The following is an 18,978-nucleotide window of genomic DNA, read 5'->3' as shown; positions in this document are numbered from 1 at the left end:
GCTTGTTTCTGTTGATTGGAGACATATTTGGACAAATTCCTGAACTGTATTACCTTCCCCAACCTGACTGTTTAATGAAATGTATTAAATGTACAGACTGCTCCTGCTGAATAACTTCCCTGGTTCCACTCTAATGTTATTTCTATTGTGACACTTTGCATGATATTCTCTGTTACGTCTGATCGATGTGTCTCTCTCCTCAGTCCGAGGACCACGGCGGGTAGCCAATCAAATTCCACATGAAATCCTGCAAGACGCTGAGTTACAGGAGGCTATCAAAGCCCTGCCTGCAAATTACAACTTTGAGATCCACAAGACGATTTGGCGAGTGAGACAAGCAAAATCTACAAGGGGTGAGCTTTGTGATTTCCAAATACACATAATTTAATTTGAGGGGAACATGCAAGATGTTTGATGGGAAAAGGACTTGTAGAATGAGATTTATTGCAATGGTGAAAGTGTCTGGGTGGTCTCGTTTTCTAACAAAATGCCCTAATGCTCTTGAGTGTTTAACCACTTTGCTAAATTGATTTTTGAAATGAGTTGAATTGGAGCGTATACTGGATTAAGTTACTTTAAAGTCCAGTTTTGCAATAAAAAAGTCTTTACATAGCCTGTATATAAGGATATTTAATAACCCAAACTTAGACATACTATCTAGCAGAGATGGAGAACAAATTAGGCTTTTTGAAATGACATCTCCGTTCCCAAAACTGACCCTAAAAACCATTACACTGTGCAACCAAACCCTCCGTCATCTTGATTCAAACATCAATGCCATCTGTCAGTGAATCTGGATGTTTGACCTACTTTCAACGACTTTATTGTTCAATCTGTAACCTTTAAGTTTCGCACAGGTTTATCCAATGTCGATAAACAATCGAAAACAAAACTACTCTCCAAAACACCATGTAGGTCACCCCACAGTGACTCTGCCATTTAAATCTTACATCACCGCACAACAAGTATTCAACAGCACACATGAAATGAGAAAAAGTCTTAATGTTTGTGGTGAAGCTATTCAGGGGCGTGCTCTCTCTTATGGATCGCCATGGATTGGTATCCAAGTACAACAGACAAGTGTGTTTTGGAGTTGGTTAATTCCCAGAGTTTGTGAGGGGGGAGTCTGTTTCCCTGATTATGTTATTGACAGAGTTGGAACTTTTTGCTCTCACTGCAGCTGAAAGTGATCAAACTCAGATGTCTTGTCATCATCCATGCAACACAGATTTTTGTGTGCAGTGTTAATATTAACAAATACAATACATTCAGAGATAGGCAAAAATACATCAATGTATTTTGATTCAACATACCCCTCAATACCCCTTTAATAATGTAAATGTCAAAATGTATAGTCCTTCAGTCTCCTTGGGTGAAAATATGCAGATCGCACATCAAGAGGATTGAATAATTTAAAAACATCCTAGCAGGGAGCCTGTGGTTTTTCCACAGAGCTTGCTGGCTCTGCTTTATTTGTTGTGTGACCTTTTTTTATATCAGCTCACCCTCTCTCTCTCTCTGTGAACTCCGAGAGCATAACTCACCTATCACCCCGTTGTCTCTCAGTTTCTCTTTGTGTCCATCTGTTTCTTTGTCTTTGAACTTCTGTTGAGTGTCACATACTGGGCTTTTGAAATAGAGGACTGAGGAAGATACGGCACACAACATTTTACTTCAGCTGGCCTTTTTTTTTGTAACCACAATTCACAAATAGTCATCAGCTTTGTGTTGTTTTGTCAAACGTTGTCATTTTCTCCTGTGTGTTGCTTCAACATAATCTATTGCAGCCTTACTGGAGTCAGCTGTCTTGATAAACGTTGCACATTCAGTTAAAATGATTACAACGTGAATGGAATTGGGAGATAACAACCAGCTGGCTTGACTGTAATGTTTTGTTGATGGAAAATTGTTTGTTGTTTGAGTGACGCTTGTAAAAGGAATTCCGACCAGCAAACAAGAAGTATGGAGGTTCTTCACATTTTCTTTCACCAAGAAGTTTGAAGCAGGATATATTTTAGTTATAGCTAACCTTTTTTTGAACAGATTAAATGTTCAGTAGAGACAATTTGATTTGCACTCTCTAGTGCTGGTGTTCATTTCATCTGAAGACATGTGACTCCAGGTAATTTCATTTTCCCTTTAAGTTTAGTTTAAAGTAATACAACCATAAAGTTGCATTTTATTCATTTAATTTAGTAAAATCATAATAAAATCATAGCTCGACCTAAGAAAAGTGTTTTTTTTGGCAGATACTTTTATTAAAATGTAATAATGACATAATTCTTTTTTTCCCTTTCCACACAAAAAAACAAGATGTTTTCTTTGCTTTGCTTAAATGTGTATCTCCAACATATTTATACCAAACCGGTTGTTTCATCAGTCAGCTCATGGAAATTACCATATGTTCTTCCTCCCGGTAATAATCTTTGACCCTCTTTGTTTAGTTTGAAATAATGATGTTGTCAACTAGTAAATCTTACTTGGAAAACATCTAGATGAAGCCGAGTAAGCAAAAAACGGTACGTCCTTGAGTGTTTAGGGGGACCTTGAATCTCCCAGCAGGGATTGAGCAAGGCCTGGGGAATTGTTCTCTTTTCCAAGGTCTTCATGCAACTTTGACTACAGACAATCAAAAGATGAGCACAGTTGACAACCTCTTTTCAGATGTTTGCTTGAGCTTCAAGGCAACAAGCAACATGTCGAGCTTTTAGTTCCTCCTTTTAGTTTCGTCACTTTGTTTTCATGTTGCTGTAGCCTTGATGAAAGGGCAGAGTGTGTGAAAATAAGAGAAATACAGATAGCATTATTCATAATACCATGACAAAATATTTAGAATCTCAAATCCAAATGAGATATTGCGGATTGCATCAATGCCAATGTTAGTTACTAATCCAGCTAGGCGGCAGATGGCCCTCCCCACTGAAGTGGCTGGTGACTTTTTTTTTATCCCCCCCCATTACATAATGGCCCCTCTGAGTAGTCTCGATGTGTGTCCCCACAATATTGTAACTATTGTATCTACTGTACATTCATCCCTTAATACAACATGACTCCCCAATGAGCAGTCCAAAATGGCCTATTCTCCTTTGTCTGAACAGCGTGTTCCTTTTCTGGAAATGACAGAAGACAGGGCATCGGCTGCCAGTGTTAAGTCAAAGCAGAATATAATCACTAGTATCTACAGATGCCGAAGAGCCTCTCATTAACAGTAGATTGTTCTACACAATAACGCACCCTTACTCAATTGTCTTTCGTGTCCAAATTCGGTTTAACATGCAAGTGACTTGCACTATGCACTCATAAATCCCCAACAATCAAATTAGCGTACGTAAACACAAACTGTAAAGACTGACAAAGTATAGAACCCTTGTTCTAGTATTGGCTGTTCAGAAGTTGAAATACGTAGTGACACAGAGGGCTGAGATGCAATTCCTTCTGCATACACACCCACAAGTCAATACAAGTTATTTCAAGGCACGTTTTGTAAATAGAGCCGGTTCGGACGGTAACTTTAATTTTAGCATTTACAGAGACCCGAGAGAGAGAGAGATGTAATCTACTACAGGATAAACTCTCTATATATATCCCTTTTGCAATCTTCTTTGTCGTATCTCCCTTTTTGAAAATTCTGCGTAATCCCTTGGCTTGGTCCGTTCTGCCGCTCACTGATAAATTGGTATTTGCTGCACTTACTTAGTTTACCTCCTGTCTTTGATATTTAACATAATCCCCCATGTAGCTTTCCTGCAACCTATACTATTGACAGTTCACGCTAACAAAAAGAGATCCTTTTTGTCAATAGACATAGACAAAGTAGTGTTCCACATTAAGTAACGTGTCCAAGAAAAACCGAGCTTCTTTTCTCTTAAAGAAACATGTGACACCTGAAGCCCTCAAGTGACGTCCTGTTTCACTTCTGTGTGGTTCAGTTTCTCTGTTTCTATAGGGGCAGGAGTGGCACTTCCAAAAGCAGAAGCATTTTAGCTCGACGCATTCTCATGCATTCAAACAGCGAGCCCCACCTCCGGCGTCTAACTCATTTTTTGCCCGGGGAGGGGGGGCAGCCGACGGAGAGAAAGCTCTTTGCCGCTGTCGGCCGGGGCAGAGCTGGGCTCTGAAACCTTTCCCCGGTAATAAACTTGCCCTTTTCTCGGTAATGACCTGTTGCTCGCTGTCCGCATGACCGCTTTGTGATCCCGTAACCTTTTACCAGCAAGGAGTGCTTTCGCTCCTCCTCTTCACACTGCCTCATCTATCACTCCATCTCATGGCCATCCATCCTAAACCTCCTTGGACTTTTAGTCTGTCTCGGCTTTTTTTTTTGATCAACGCCGTCTGGCCCTGAGGTGTTAACACAGGCCTAGTCGTGTGAAAGCGCTGCGCTGAATTAAGTGAGTTATATAAACCCACTGAGACGTTGACAGATGCACTGAAGTAAGGCAGAGTTCGACTGTGAGAAAATGTCATGGATGATTGAAACAAAGCCTTTTGTTATGGTTGCTCACTCAATGCGTCTGACGTGGTAGCCGGGACTACATACTGTTACAATATGAATGTTTGTGATCAAATCAATCAACATAGAACATCAATTATTGCTTCACAAAGGGTTGATGGCAAAAAATGCATGACATGAATGATACATAAACATTGTGGTAAAATTCCATAAAGCAGACCACTGAACAGCAAAAACCCAATTATTCACACAATTGCTGACAAAATCACTTTGTAGTAACAATCAGCTAAATGTTCCTTCTAATTGATACAAACTACAATCTACCATCAATCCAACAACATTTGGGGTATTTAACATTATTTTTTACTTCTGATTGAAGATAAGCGGTTCCTTTTAAACACATATGTTAAATGTATCTGTGAAAGGAATCCCTTGTTTCTGATAAAAATTATAATCATTTTAGTGTTTTTAATTTTTGCTAAAAGACTCGTATCTCTGGAGTTCTTTAATAATTACATAATGTGTGCATTTTCACTCATTAGTCATCATTTTCTTTCTCAGTGGCTAAATTTCATCATTTATTTTGGAAGCTAAAATTGGTTTTCTTTATACAGCAGCAATGCCCCCACATTGTGTCCCTACCGTTCATACCGAACAGCACGGTGGAATAACGGTGCAGCTTTCTTTATTATAACAGGCCACTCAGAAGGGGCTTTAGTGACACATTTGCAGGGAAGTAATTGCATATAGAGAAATTAAACGCATATTAGAGGCATCTGATCGGAATGTCTAATTTGCTTGTGTAGAGACTATCCATCAAACTATTTAAAATGACTATCGGCCAATAATCAAAGCTCTCTTAATTAGGAGTTCCAGAGTAAACATATTCCTTTGTCTACCTCGACCTTCCTTCAATATACCGTATCTGCAACTCTTTTTCAGAAGTCAAAAATCGTCCATGTAGTAAATATTCCGGTATTTACATTAGCAGCAAATCCAGCTCTCTCACACGATCTCCCCAGTGACTACTGCCGTATGTCCTTCTTTAAAGGAATATGCACAAAGCAAAGTGTTGCACTTCTGTGATTGGTGACAAGGTGCAGTCGGGATGCTTCCAGGTCCTTCAGCCAGAATCTGTACCGAGCCACTTAGCAATTCCTGCTTTTTTTCCTACGGTTCATCTTGGCTGGTGTCACACATGAGTAGATTTAATGGTTTCATGTTGTCAGCATTCCTCACCATCAGCGGGACCAATGTTTAATTGGTTGCTTGATTTCAGTTTTATTTAGCAGCCCCATCCATTGCACCATACCATGGGGGGTAGCAAAGAGAGAGACAGTGTGACCCAGGCCCAGCGGAAGGCGTAGAGACAGACATGAAAAATAGAATTTAAATGTTCTGTACAAACCATGAGACCTGTGGTTATTGGTTTGGAATATCTTTCCAACCACCTCCCCCCCCCCCCCACCCCCGTTCCCTTGCTGAAAAAAACACCAACACTGTGAAAGAGAAGAAATTAACTTAAAATGTGACTATTTTCTGTCAGTGGAGAACTTTGAACCAGTAAGGGAGGATATGAATAACTGCTGTGCAGGGTTGATTAAATAACATGATGCCGTCCCTTTAACACATTATTGTAACTCTGTTGGCCTTTTCTCCTGCTCTCTCCAGTGGCTTTGCAGCTTCCAGAGGGCCTCCAGATGTTTGCCTGTGTCATCGCTGACATTATTGAAAGGTAAAGTGATTTTTTTTAATTGCGAGTCCATATGGGTAGGGAGCAGGCGTAGAAGTCAAGCCAGCAGAGAAGGAACATTAACACAGCCGCAGTCACTTGGTACTCATTAGGAGTGCGTGAGCTTTATCGTAATTCTCCGCATTCCTGACCTGTCATGATGGGATTCAGCAGAAAATGAGACATGATTACGCTGTCTTAGGGCAGAGCAGATATCCTGCTTACAGTTGGAGGAGGGAAACGTCATTCTTGGTAATTACATCTAGTTTCAGTCCGCATTTGCCCTATTGCACAGAAAAGTTCACTTTAAAGTGCTTTAGCATTAATGTGCTCTTTAATACTGTGATATTATGTGATCAATAACATGTGTGCTTGTTTAATACTAAAGTACTTAAAAAATAAAATAAAAAAAACTTTCATATGAGGGTTAAAATGAAGAAGAAAAACATCTGTTTATTTTCTCCCTGTTTTTTGTTTGAAGTTTCATTGCACATTAACTTTTCCTCAGCTTTTTAGGGGCTGTCTTTGCTAAGTGTTTTCTCACCGAAAAAGGTTGCTATCATTAAACACTCAGAGTAGTATATGTTCATAGGTGTTTAGTCAATAGTAAACGGATTACGTGATGGACATGATGAAGAATAGAGTGGCTAATGCTCTAAACTTTTCGGGTTGGGAGGATATTTGATTTCACGCAGGAAACTTGGATCACATCAGTTGGACTGTTCTCTTTGTGCCCCACGTGGCATTATATAGCAAGGCCGAAGATACATTTATTTACCATATACAGTACCAGTCAAAAGTCAGGACACACCTTCTTTGACTGGTGCTGTAAATAAAACTAATTACTCGGAGAGGTGTGGTGTAAAGTGGTGTAAAGCCTTTTTTTTTCGAGTGAATGAGGATGAAAGATGATAGTGATGAGTGAAGCAGTTAGCTGACGCTTGTATTAAAAATTCCCCAGAATACATCCATGATGCAACACACTTGACGCAGCAATAATTCACAACTCGACCTTAATTAGTCATGCACGCCGTGAAACTTTAAACTTGCTTTACTTAGACTTGAAGCGGGAGCACCGTCACTACCAGACGCCATTGTTTGCTGACCTCTGACCCGTCGCTTCGCCTCCACAAATTGCGCAACTGTGACGCTGGCAGCCTCGTGGGGAGGTGACGGGGGAGCTGCGCTCATGTGATTGGTTGAAAATGAGGGTGACATCTGATTGGCTACAGATAGGTCCTTCTTGGAAATAAACGCATTCATGAATCCAGCCACGTCCGGGGGAGTTAAAATTAACCCAAACACAAATGTGAAGCCATTTACAAACAAATGCAGTGACAACACTGCCTGACTTATTCTGATCAGTTTTGACAAATTGCAAGCGTTATGTCTTCTTTAATCCTCTCCTCCATGCCAACAGCAAGTCAACACATTTGTTTGTGGCTGTGATTTTCTAATTTCAAACCTGTTATAGCACCAGCTACAAATGAAAGGCTACTAATCAGTGGAGAGATGACAGATTTCTTTGATTTGAACTTGGTGGAACATCAGTGTCAATCACAATCCCAAATACATTTTTCCCCTTCTCTCTAATTTTCATGCTCCTGTGCAGTGAAGCGGCTGGCTGTCATTATTAAGGTGAAGCTTTGCAAAAATAGCAACTTTAAAAGGATTAGTTCCGTTTTTTTTTTTTTAGCAGATCAATCAATTAGGCTGGATGAGATTAGCTTTATTTCCATCCAAACACACAAGTATTTTTAAAACCGTTGTATTTTTTAACAATACCTTAACTTAACGTTACTCGTGGGAATGTCAACCAAAACTATGAAGATACGATCAAAGGTCTAGTAAAGAAAATGTTTACTCTTCAACGCGGTCTACCTCTTTTGACCACTAGACACAAGACATAACAATGGTAGACGCATTGGAACAGGTTGCCCCATGAGTCTTTGTACACACCTCAGAAAACCCATCACAGGGTCTTTGCAAAAGTCTACACCCATACGTTTGTAAGCTGCAGCATGTAGCTAATCTGACGGCCACAAGAATGGCACTTTAGAGTAGACGGTCGCAACACAGCAAAGAGATTATCGGAGCAACCAGTGAATAAGATGAACACCAGAGGAAATTGCAATATCTGTAAAGAGAATTTAAAGGTTTCAAGTCTACAATCTCAACTCAAGAGCTCAGAACTGAACAGAACCTGATTTCTTCCCAGGTTTAACCTGCAGGTGAATCTTATCTGTTTTAATATTCATCCCAGATTAAACTGCTAGTGGGCGAGAACCCTGATGTTGTGCCCAGAACTTTGTCCATGGCATTGATTTGAAATGTAGCAAATGGGCATGCCAATCCTAATATGGATCGAGGGCTGGAGGGTGGGATTTGTAGAGAGTGAGTGACAGTAACCTTTGGATGTTGGCGCAGCAGGCCACTAACCTCATGTCACTAAGCTTTTGTTCGGGGTTAACCAGAGGGCCCGGGAGGTGGGCGGCGCTGGCATCATCATCGTCACTGCCTCAGTCAATCATACTCGGGTGACAGGGCTGAGGTCCATATCAAAATGGGGATGAAAGGGCTAAGCTGCCCTCAGAGTAAGGCGCTTCAGTGAGAGGGACTGCTAAGTCTTAATGAGGAAAAGCTGCTCTGAATTATGGACCACGCTGCATGTTAATACAGAACATACACCCTTTACACTCATGGAAACACATTTCTGACTTTAAATGAACAATATTAAGGTGATATAAAATGAGTTTTACAAGTTTGAAAAATTTCTTTCACTAGCTTTTCCAATTAGTATTATTGTTGGCGGCACTGCTGTCAGGAAAAAAGAAGTATTGTATTCCTAAAAAAATACCGTCAACACAGTTGACTTTCTTATGTCTGTTAATTGACTTCTAAGAGAAACTCTTGGTGACTTTTCAGCGACTTATTCAGACCATCAGAGAGAAACCTTCAAATATATTCAAATATAGTGTGTTTATTTTTACAATCCTGCTCAAAGAAATCAAGCCTTTGCCACCTATGGCGCTATTGCTAGATACTTGCATCGGAAAAGAGTCGTCAATACTGCACAAGAAACAATGCATTTTCTTTTGCACGGTAACTTCCGTTGCTCCAGCGTCAAGCATTTCTGCAACATGCAATAGTGACTCTGGAGAACTTAAATTGATGCAGTTTGGCAACTCGGCATGAAATGTAATACATTTTACTGCATGTCAGTGATTATATTTCTTTGTTTTTTAACCATCACCAGAGATCAATCAACAATGGCCAACCAAAGGACCTCACACTACGAGGCCAGCCAATCTAATATGTACCTCTACCGTCCACTGGGAATGGTGCAAAGGCAATTTCTGCTTACATTTCTGAATTATTCTTTCATTTGTGTTTGAATTATTAAATTCTATTTAAACAGAGTCCTCTGACTGCCCAGCTGTCAAAATCCAAATGAGAAACGCTTCTTCGCCTTCATTGTCACCATGCACTTAAAGCAATTAAGCCTTCCAGAGGTAGCGAGCGATTTGCCAACCTGTATGCCCTGTGAAAACACATTATTCATGAAGGGTCAATGTAAATGTCGGGATCAGTAGTCTGAATCTTTCGGTCAAACAACTTTACTCATCACACAGGAAACTATTGACTATTATAGGGTTAAAGCATAACTCATAATGCATATTTTGTTTTTTCTTCATACTCCCATTATTTTGGACAGCATGCTAACTCTTTTTAAGTTAAATGCAAGATGATATTGGAGGAAGTAGCGTTTATCTAGCTATCCTTTTTTCAACCGAGCCTATAGCTTCCTTCGTCCCTTGAATCCATCGCAAATCTTTATCTATATATGCACATTTATACAAACACACATATACACATTTATACAAACACACTAAAATGTGAGTTAAGGTTATAGTTTATAAAAGTATGGCTTGGTGTAAGGGTTGTATTGAATTAGAGCAAAATCGATAGAATTCCATGCTGACAATACTAACCTAAGCCCATAATAATCTATATCATATAATAGTCCTTCATTAATAAAGGTTACATACATTTAACCTATATTTTATAGTAGTTTGGAATGTACACATAACGCAACTGATGATGTCACACTATGTGACAAAAGTCACATTTGATTTATTTGACTTCCTTTACATGATTCTCTCTTTTGATCTAAATATTGTCTCTCATTGTTGACACCGTCACAAGTTCGAAGACTTGTGAATCATGCTTTCACAGGCAAACAAGTGAAAAAATGTTCGTATTAAAGTAAGGAATTACTGTGTTGTGCAGGTAGGCATTGATGCATGTGCTGTCATTGTACCATCCGTTCCAGGCCTTTGATGGTTTGCCAACTGTCTAATCTTAGCTTTGAATGATACTTTTATGGACTTACTTCATAATTTACTGCTTCTTCTTTTGTGACAGGGGAGGATAAAAAGGGAGTAGCGTAAAGCAAGGGTATGTGGGGATGGTGCCACATCAATCCAGAAAGACAAATTTGAACATCAACAAGATAATACACATGATTGAAGAGCAATTATGCTTTATTATTTTGTTTAGAATGTTTGAACCAAGGACTTCCTATATAGAAGCTGTAATACACCTATGATATGATATGGAAAATGCTCACTTTGTGACCCACTGACACATCGCGCCTGTTTTCTGTCTCTCCTCATCATGTACTTTGTTAGTTATCTGTCAACGTCGGCCCTCCAACACTCAAGTAGCAGTCATGTCAGATGCAGTGTGTTGGTATATCTACAAGAAAAGATACAGAATGCCAACACTGCCTCCTGACATCTTCAGGTCCGCCACCATAGCAGTCTTCATCCATCAGAGCACGTCCTTTTAATTCAGCACGACAAGTTGAATAATCTCTCTGGGAGCAGCAGCCTCCCAGGGAAAATGTCATCTCCATCATTTGGAAGGGGCCTGGTGGCTGCAACGCCTTCTTGTCATCACATCGCTGCAGCCCTCGCGGTGCCCACAGCTGAGCTGTAGCAACAGGTCTTGCTGTGATTGAGGGAGTGCGTTAGGGCTGCAACCAAAGAATGGATGAAATTCATAAAAATCGATTATTAAAAGTGTTGGCAAAGTATTTCATTATTGATCCGTTGTGTCGCGCGATTATTACGTCACTCAATGGGTTCTCAGAACAAAAATAAAAAAGCTGAGCCACGTAGGGGAAAGAGCAGCCAGCGGCGCCTGCAGTTGTTGTACTGCTTACTACTGGAACTGTATACTCAACTCTGCAAGTGTAATAGTGTGTGTTTTGAATACAGTCTTGCAGTCTTTATAATTGAGTCAAAGTTGAGAGTGTGATGGCAGATTTCCACTGTGTTAGACATTTTACAATATGACTTAACTTTCTTTTTTGTAACGTTAAACTTCTCTGTGTTTAGACCCTTCCAATTCACTTGAGAGACTAAGATAAGTGAGATACGTTTTAGGACATCCTGTTTCAATCGAGATGATTGAAGGTCAGACTTAGTCAGAGGGGGCCCTCTTTAAATTCATTAGCACATCTGTGTTGATTGAACCGTCTCTTCTTCCACAACAGGAAGGAAATGGATGGGGGAGCAGATGTTTGATCATTTTGTTGTAAGGCAGGTGTCTTTGTGCAGACACCTGCAGAGCTCCTGCTCTTTATAAGCAGTGCAGATCCTCCAGTCTTGGCTCGTCCTCCCACAAACTGCACTGCTGTGAATCTGTGGTGAATTTCATTTGTAGTGCCAGAAAGGAGAGATTAAATTGAAACAGAGACACTTGTGTCCCATCACACCTCGCAGACAAATGTCCGGAGGACCATCAGGATACCAGCTTTTTCCAGCTTTGCTAATCACATCTCCTCTAGGGGGACATCATGCCCGGGCAGACCAGAAATCCTGACACTGTGTAATACGATATCTTGGCAGACAGCACCTTGAAAATTTCCCGAGCTGTCATGAAAGTACAATTGCTTCCCTGTGGAGATACAGTAATAGTAATAGGAGGTTGTATTGGCTGTAACTTGGAGAAGACACGGAAAGCCTGAAAGAGGTTGTGTGTGTTTGTTTGTATTGCATGGCCTTTGACTTCCAAATTAAAAGTGAAGATAGTAATGAGACACTTGGGTGAAAGTGGTAGATATTCATTTCCTCCCTTGAAGATAGTGCGGGTGTTTTCTTGCACAGGCTGCTTTTAATTCACAAATTAAAGACAAACACGTATACCCTCTTCTCAGCGTTGGGATGAAGACATAAGCAACGCTTCGCGCCGAAGATTTAAGTCCTTATTTTCCCCTTTGTTCTGTCTCCAGCACAGCCGGTCATAATCAGTCTTGTTTCACGATGGCACTGTCCCAGGAACATGCCCATGTAATTGCATGCTGCTGTGTAATATTAGGCACAGTCAAGAGAAATTTTAAATACTATGCTGTTAACATGTCCTTTGAGAGTAATTCCACTGACGTTGCTGTGGCAGTTGAAGGACACACGTTGATGTTGCACAATCCGCAAGTTGAAGAATGAAACAATGGCAAAGAAAGTCTGATTTGATGGATAGGGAAGGCAGACATCTTTTCTACGTTCAACATAAAATGACCGAGATTCTATTATGAAAACATGGACTTATTTTCTAATATTTAGTCCTAATTTTTCACTGATTTCTACAGACGTCTGTATATGCTGTGTAGCAAAAATGATGTTACTGGAAGTGATAATACATGTTTAATGTGACTATAATTGTTTATACGGTAAGGGGAACTTGCAGCAGCTATTAAGAGAATACCCTATTTGGTTAGGGGATAAATGAAGGACAACTCAATCACTGCGACCCAGCAACATTCATCAACCATTGATTAGGCGTTCCTAATAATTAAGTAAGAGATGTAATGACAGACACGAGCTCAGAGAAATGATGAGAAGGAGCGTAAGAACAGAGGAAAAGAGCCGAGGCTTGAGAAAATAGGGAGAGGAGAGGGACTGTAAAATGACGAGGGAGCAGAGTGACAGACGATGGAGGGAAGCCTTGGGGATAAATGAAAAGACGGATTAGATGGATTCAATCTCATCAATCGCTACAAAATATAATCTTTATTTCCCTTAATTTGCTTTTATGTCATGAGGATTGTGGCTAAAAGGGCAGTAATGTAATGTGTTGACATATATTGTTTTTCGAACTGGAATATTTGACTGTGGCATGTAAATCTGTCTTTATTTGTAAATGTTCACTTAAGGCTGATTTGCAAACTGATGAGTTTTGAAGGCCCGGCCTGAAAGGGTATTTTCTTGTTTGGCTTTTACCATTAGCGATCAGGACCTTGCTGCACGAGTTCTAACTTGTGCGATAACTTTATCTTAAGAGATTTCTATATTTGTGCTTTTGTCATTTGTTAAGGCTGGTGGCTTTGCAGCAGAGTGTAATAACCTTTCTAATCACAGCAAGAGGAGGATGATGATGATGATGATGGTTGTTGGGTTCTTTGTTTTATCAACATTGTTAGACACCCACCCAGAGCAAGTTAGATTAGAGTGTTTCTCACACAGATTGTAACGCTATTTTATATCAAAACAAATATATTCCAAAATGAATAGAGAATACCAGAATTGTAACCAACTGTGCATTTACACATTTGTAACAGCATGAGTCAATTTTTATATCTTTAAATTACAAGCGTTTGCTGTCTTTTCTCAGTGGATTTGATCACCTCGGTTCTGTAAATTCCTGCTCTCCAAACCTTTGCTAGATGGGAGTTGTTGAAGGAATGGATAGCACTAAATCTCATCTCATTCCTACATTTAAATGTTTTCAAATGAAAGTATCTAATAGCCGCCCACCTAGTTTTCACCATTTGTGGTAGATGCTGGATTATTTCTTTAATACCGATGTGTGCACTATTCAGATAACATCGTGCATTAACTCCACCAAAATCTTTGGACTAAATAGGAAGCTGTTGTTTGAATAGACGAGGCGATGATTCAGATATTTCCATCTAAATGTTCTATTTAAACATCTATCTACTCAGGCCTTTCGTTGATGGTGTTGCTTTTAAAAAAAGGTTAAAGGTGTTATTATTCCAGTGCTGAGCTACACCGATGAGATACCCCCCAGACCCACAAACAGTATTCACATGTTTGCTTTCCACGATTCCCATGTACGCTTAAGACATGACTAATTTAAGGCTAAGGATAGGTCAATAACTTACGGCTGAACAAGAGGCAAATCAATTATTTCAGCCAACAACAGCAGCTCTAAGGAAGCTTTAGTGTTCTACTCTTGTAGATTTAAATACAATAGAGCTTAATACTGCCCTTATCGGTCCTCTCAAGTCTCTTATCCAGTTTCCTATCGTGATACCCTCACCGATCTGATAACCACAGGGTGTCAAAAATGTACTTTGGTATTGTGTATGTTAGAGCCCCATAGAGATTAGATCTGTTCCTGGTTGTAGGCCCAGCACTGGGTTCTCCCCTCTTAAAGCAACATCTGCAAAACAGCACTCACTTGAAATAACTGCTTCCACATGGTCGTTTTGTTTCATTTCTACTCTTTTAAGCGTGCTCTTCTTTCCTGTACAGCTCTGAGTCAATGGTGATACAACTCTAGGCCTTTCTATAGTGACCAATGGCTAGGGGCTTTGAATAGAAGCCATGATAAATAGATTAGATACACTCCTGAAATGGCAGTAATGATCTTGTTTTGCGGGGTGTTAAAGGATTATCAAATGGTATTACTGAAAACATCTGTGTAAGCATCAACCCGCACTCGCTGCGTCACCACTCTCGTTCCTGGCATATGTTCAACGACTGCAGTTGGACTGGTCATATTCTACAGGGGGATTTGACTCTCCAAATCTTCTCCGTTGAAGACACAAAACCCTATATTACATACAGGAAATAAGTAAGGAGAGAAATCAAATAATAGAAGAAGATAGAAGATTGTTGTAACGGGAGAAGGAGTCCAGATCATTTAATCCCCCTGCTGAGTGCACTCTGCCAAATGTATTTTTGGAGGGCAGCACATTGTGAGGATATTTTTTATGTTATATGCATGAAAAGCTGATTATCAATATCAGATTTGCTAATATTACAAACAGCTCATCTGTTACATGCAGTCTGACCTGCTCCTTGTTTATATCACCCCTCTCTCTTCCTCTCTCTCTCTCCCCCCCCATCTTTTTCAGTGTTTTCATTGTTGTTCCGCTACTCAAATTCCATGTTGTTTTCTTTCCGTATAATTTCCTACTTCACATGACTCTTTTCGGCTATTTTCTTTCTGACCTAATCTTTTCTGCCCTAATTTACCTAAACTAATACAAGAAGTAAAATAACCTGCAACCTCTGGGGAGAAGCCTGGGCCAATCTGCTGTGCGTCGTTCCAAAGCCCAATCACTGACACACCGATGGCCCGATGTCTCAGATGTAATGGAATAAAAGATGAGCCTTTGCCAGATGTAGGAAATAATCCACACATGAATGTTGTGTTCAGGGAAACGGGAACTTGTGTGTGAGTGTCCACGGTTCGACTTTTGTGTGTGTGTGTGTGTGTGTGTGTCCATGGTCGGACTGTGCAAACATGGCACAGATGCTCATTTGAGCTGTCTGCCCTCAGTGTATCAGTGGCCACTGTGCAACAGCAGTGCTGCACCTGCACCTGCACCCACCTCCATGACCGGCTTGTCACTCTGTTTCCCAAGAGACCAGTCCGCTGCTTCTTCTATTATTAGACCTCAGATGGAAAAAATCCCAGTGGCAGCACAGTTATATAGACGGACAACCCACGGTTGAGGTTACCACAGCCTTCCTCTTTGGTGGCATTTACGCTAAATTCAAACATTCGCTGACTATCGCAGGGTTGTGCGGCGTTGTGTGTCTACTTCAATTAAGACTCTTGTATGTTTATATTATGTTTATGTAAGTTAACTAATATATATTCTCTTCTCTACTGACCAAAAACAAAGTCAACAGCCATTTTATTGAGACCTCTGTTTGGATTTAAATGGCAGAGAGGATAGAATGTTTTTCAGGAGCAGCCGACTGGATTCGAGCAGTCACTTGGATCCCTTGAAAACTTCTGACGCTCCCCAAATAAGTGCAGGAGAAGTTAAAATGATAATCCTAACTCTCTTCCCATGCAGGTTTGGCACATCCGGATGTCTTTATCCGTGGGGATCCTGTCTTAATTCCTTGCCATGGCAAAGAGAAATAAACTGCGGGGTTATTTTCTTATTAATAGTGCTCTATAACCATTGTTTTACAGATTATGTTAATGTGCTTGCATGCTAACATGCAAGCACATTAACAACAGTTAACAACTGCAGAGACTAGTAAGAAAGATGCAGGGTCATTCTCTTATTTATTTAATTTAATCTTATATGAAGTGTAATTCATTGTTTATCAACACATAATAGCACAGACTATAATCTATTGTCTTGACATTCAGAGAAACATGAGGTCCTTCATGTAGTTTAAAAGCACTATACAGAGGATTCTAACATAGTCTGGAGTCCATCCCCGCCTGCACTCAGGGAGAGGCAGACTCGATAGATTTCCAATCCATCAGGGTCAACATATTCACAATCCTTTTTGGCAATTTAGAGTAGAAATCCATTTGAATGTGAGCCCCTGGAGGAAACCCACACACCCACTGCCAGAGGAACATGCAGACTTTATATGGAAAGAGCTTTGGCCAAAGATTAAATTCAGGACTCTCTTTTGTGAGGACATTGCGAACTGCTGGGCTGATGCCAGAGCAACACGTGGTTCTTTAAAAAGTCAAATAAAAGTAATTTGATGTTTAGCATTGACCGCACGGAATGAAACACTTCGAAACCTTAGAAAGCACGACACGTTTTAATTGTTTTTCTAACCTGTGTTGCAAAATTACCGCTGAAGAAATTAAATCATGTCAGCCCGGAAATAAAGGCGCTGGCAAACGTACTAATTGGATTAGCCGACCTAATGATGACAGATAACGGTGGAAAGTTTAAATGTGATTTTTTAGTTTGTCAGACTTTTTCACTATACACCCAGTAACCAAAGCAAATGGTTTTAAATGCATGACAAGCAGCACTAATGCATCTTGTGTGAGCTTGATTGTGGTCCACTCATTGCTATAGTGAAGCTTTTTGGTTTACTTCCTGCGTCACATTAACATTTTCCCTTAATTTGCCATTCTGCCTTGACAATTTTGAGGACCTAAGCCTCACTATAATGGCTAATTTAGTCCTTGTTGATATTGAAACAATCCAATTATGCAGTGTTGTTAACTCAGTAGCTCAATATTTATGTAATTGACACTGATTTGAGTATGACTATTTGTGGTTTCCTGCTGCCAGTAATCCAAACCAAAGGTGAAGTATTGTCGGTACAATATTGCTAGGTGGGTCGACTCATTAACAGTTCAATCAAATTAGCATAAGCAATGACAATTTTCAATTGAGGACAATCCAGATATTTATGCTTTCTTTCAAGAATCTTAAAGTGGGTTTGGTAAGGTGCCGTTTAAAGTTAAATTTTGTCCCAACTACAAAGAAATGACACATGCTTCCGCACATTATCAAATCTAAACCGTGTCCAAGATTAAACTTGTGTTGCAAATGGATATGAACTGCGCCTTTAGGTTGTGCTTGATATGTCCTTAAGGGCTCCATGCATGCTTTGACAGAGCTAAGGCTGTATGACCCTAGGGATCTATGAAACACAGCTGTTTTAGAGTGATGTCTGATTTTTATATACAACATCCTACAGTTAGTCATTTTGGTAAAGCGGTGCTTCACCGGAATGAATAAACAAAAACATCTGCCGTTAGCAGAAATGTCTCCACATCACCACATGGACAATTATACTTTTTAAACTCCTACTCAAAAACACCAACTTTAAATTTGCATGCAGAAAAAATCTAGAAGAAAATGTTATATTTAATACAGTAGAATACATCATCTGGCGTTAATATTCAGTCAGCTCAAATATAATATAGCATTGCATTTTAACAACAAAATGGCTTGATTCTCTGCCCATAAGAGCCCTTTTAAACTTTTATGCTTTCTCAGACGGACGGGCCAAATGGTGACGCTGTGAACACAGCAAACCTTTAATCAACTGTTTTGCAAACGCATTGTGGAGTGCTTTTGGTTTAACTCAGTCCAATACCTCTCATAAACAGATAAGTGCCATTTGGAACAATATCAGTGCTAATGGGAATCTTCTGAGAAAGGAGACATTTTTCGTTCTCTTTTCCGGCTGCAAACAATTCAGAGCTGTCCTTCATTTATGTCGGCATCAGAAGCAAATCTTGTTGCAAAGTCAGAAAACTGTCATCACGACAGCAGCAGAAAGAATAATGTAAGTTGGCTGGAACAACAAGGAAGTTGTCTTTGGCCTGTATTCTGCTTGTATGCACCCATGAAATCACTGCAACCCCAACAAAGAGGTGAAGATTCTTTTTTTGATTGTGAACTGCCTTGGACAAGGAACATGAATCTTAATCAAAATATGTTGTAAAGATGGGGAGGAATTTATCTCTTAGGACTGAAAAATCACGGACCCAGGAAATCTATATTGCATTTGGTGAACCAAACATTTCAGCAATCAATGATCCCAAACACACAGCCAAGGAAACTCTCAACTAGATTCAAAGATAGAAAATAAAGCTGCTAGAATGGCCCAGCCAGTCACCTGACTTAAATCCCATTTAAAATCTATGAAAAGAACTGAAGATCAAGATTCATAGAAGAGGCCCACAGAACCTTCAAGATTTGAAGACTGTGTGGAAGAATGGACCAAAATCATACAGGAGGCGTCTTGAAGCTCAT

The 18,978-nt window shown here is 39.9% G+C and overlaps 1 protein-coding gene across 1 annotated transcript in view; it reads left to right on the top strand.

Moving 5' to 3' along the window:
• dph1 (diphthamide biosynthesis 1) overlaps positions 1–18,978 on the top strand; it is a 43,612-nt gene that overhangs the window by 2,037 nt on the left and 22,597 nt on the right. Inside the window, exons 2-3 of the mRNA XM_037467411.2 lie at positions 204–353; positions 6,125–6,188. Of these exons, the coding sequence (XP_037323308.2) occupies positions 204–353; positions 6,125–6,188 (214 nt within the window). The remainder of the gene's footprint in view (positions 1–203; positions 354–6,124; positions 6,189–18,978) is intronic.

The sequence above is a fragment of the Pungitius pungitius genome, chromosome 3, assembly GCF_949316345.1.
Source record: "Pungitius pungitius chromosome 3, fPunPun2.1, whole genome shotgun sequence".
Classification (NCBI taxonomy): domain Eukaryota; kingdom Metazoa; phylum Chordata; class Actinopteri; order Perciformes; family Gasterosteidae; genus Pungitius; species Pungitius pungitius.
This window is presented reverse-complemented; position numbering and strand designations above follow the sequence as displayed.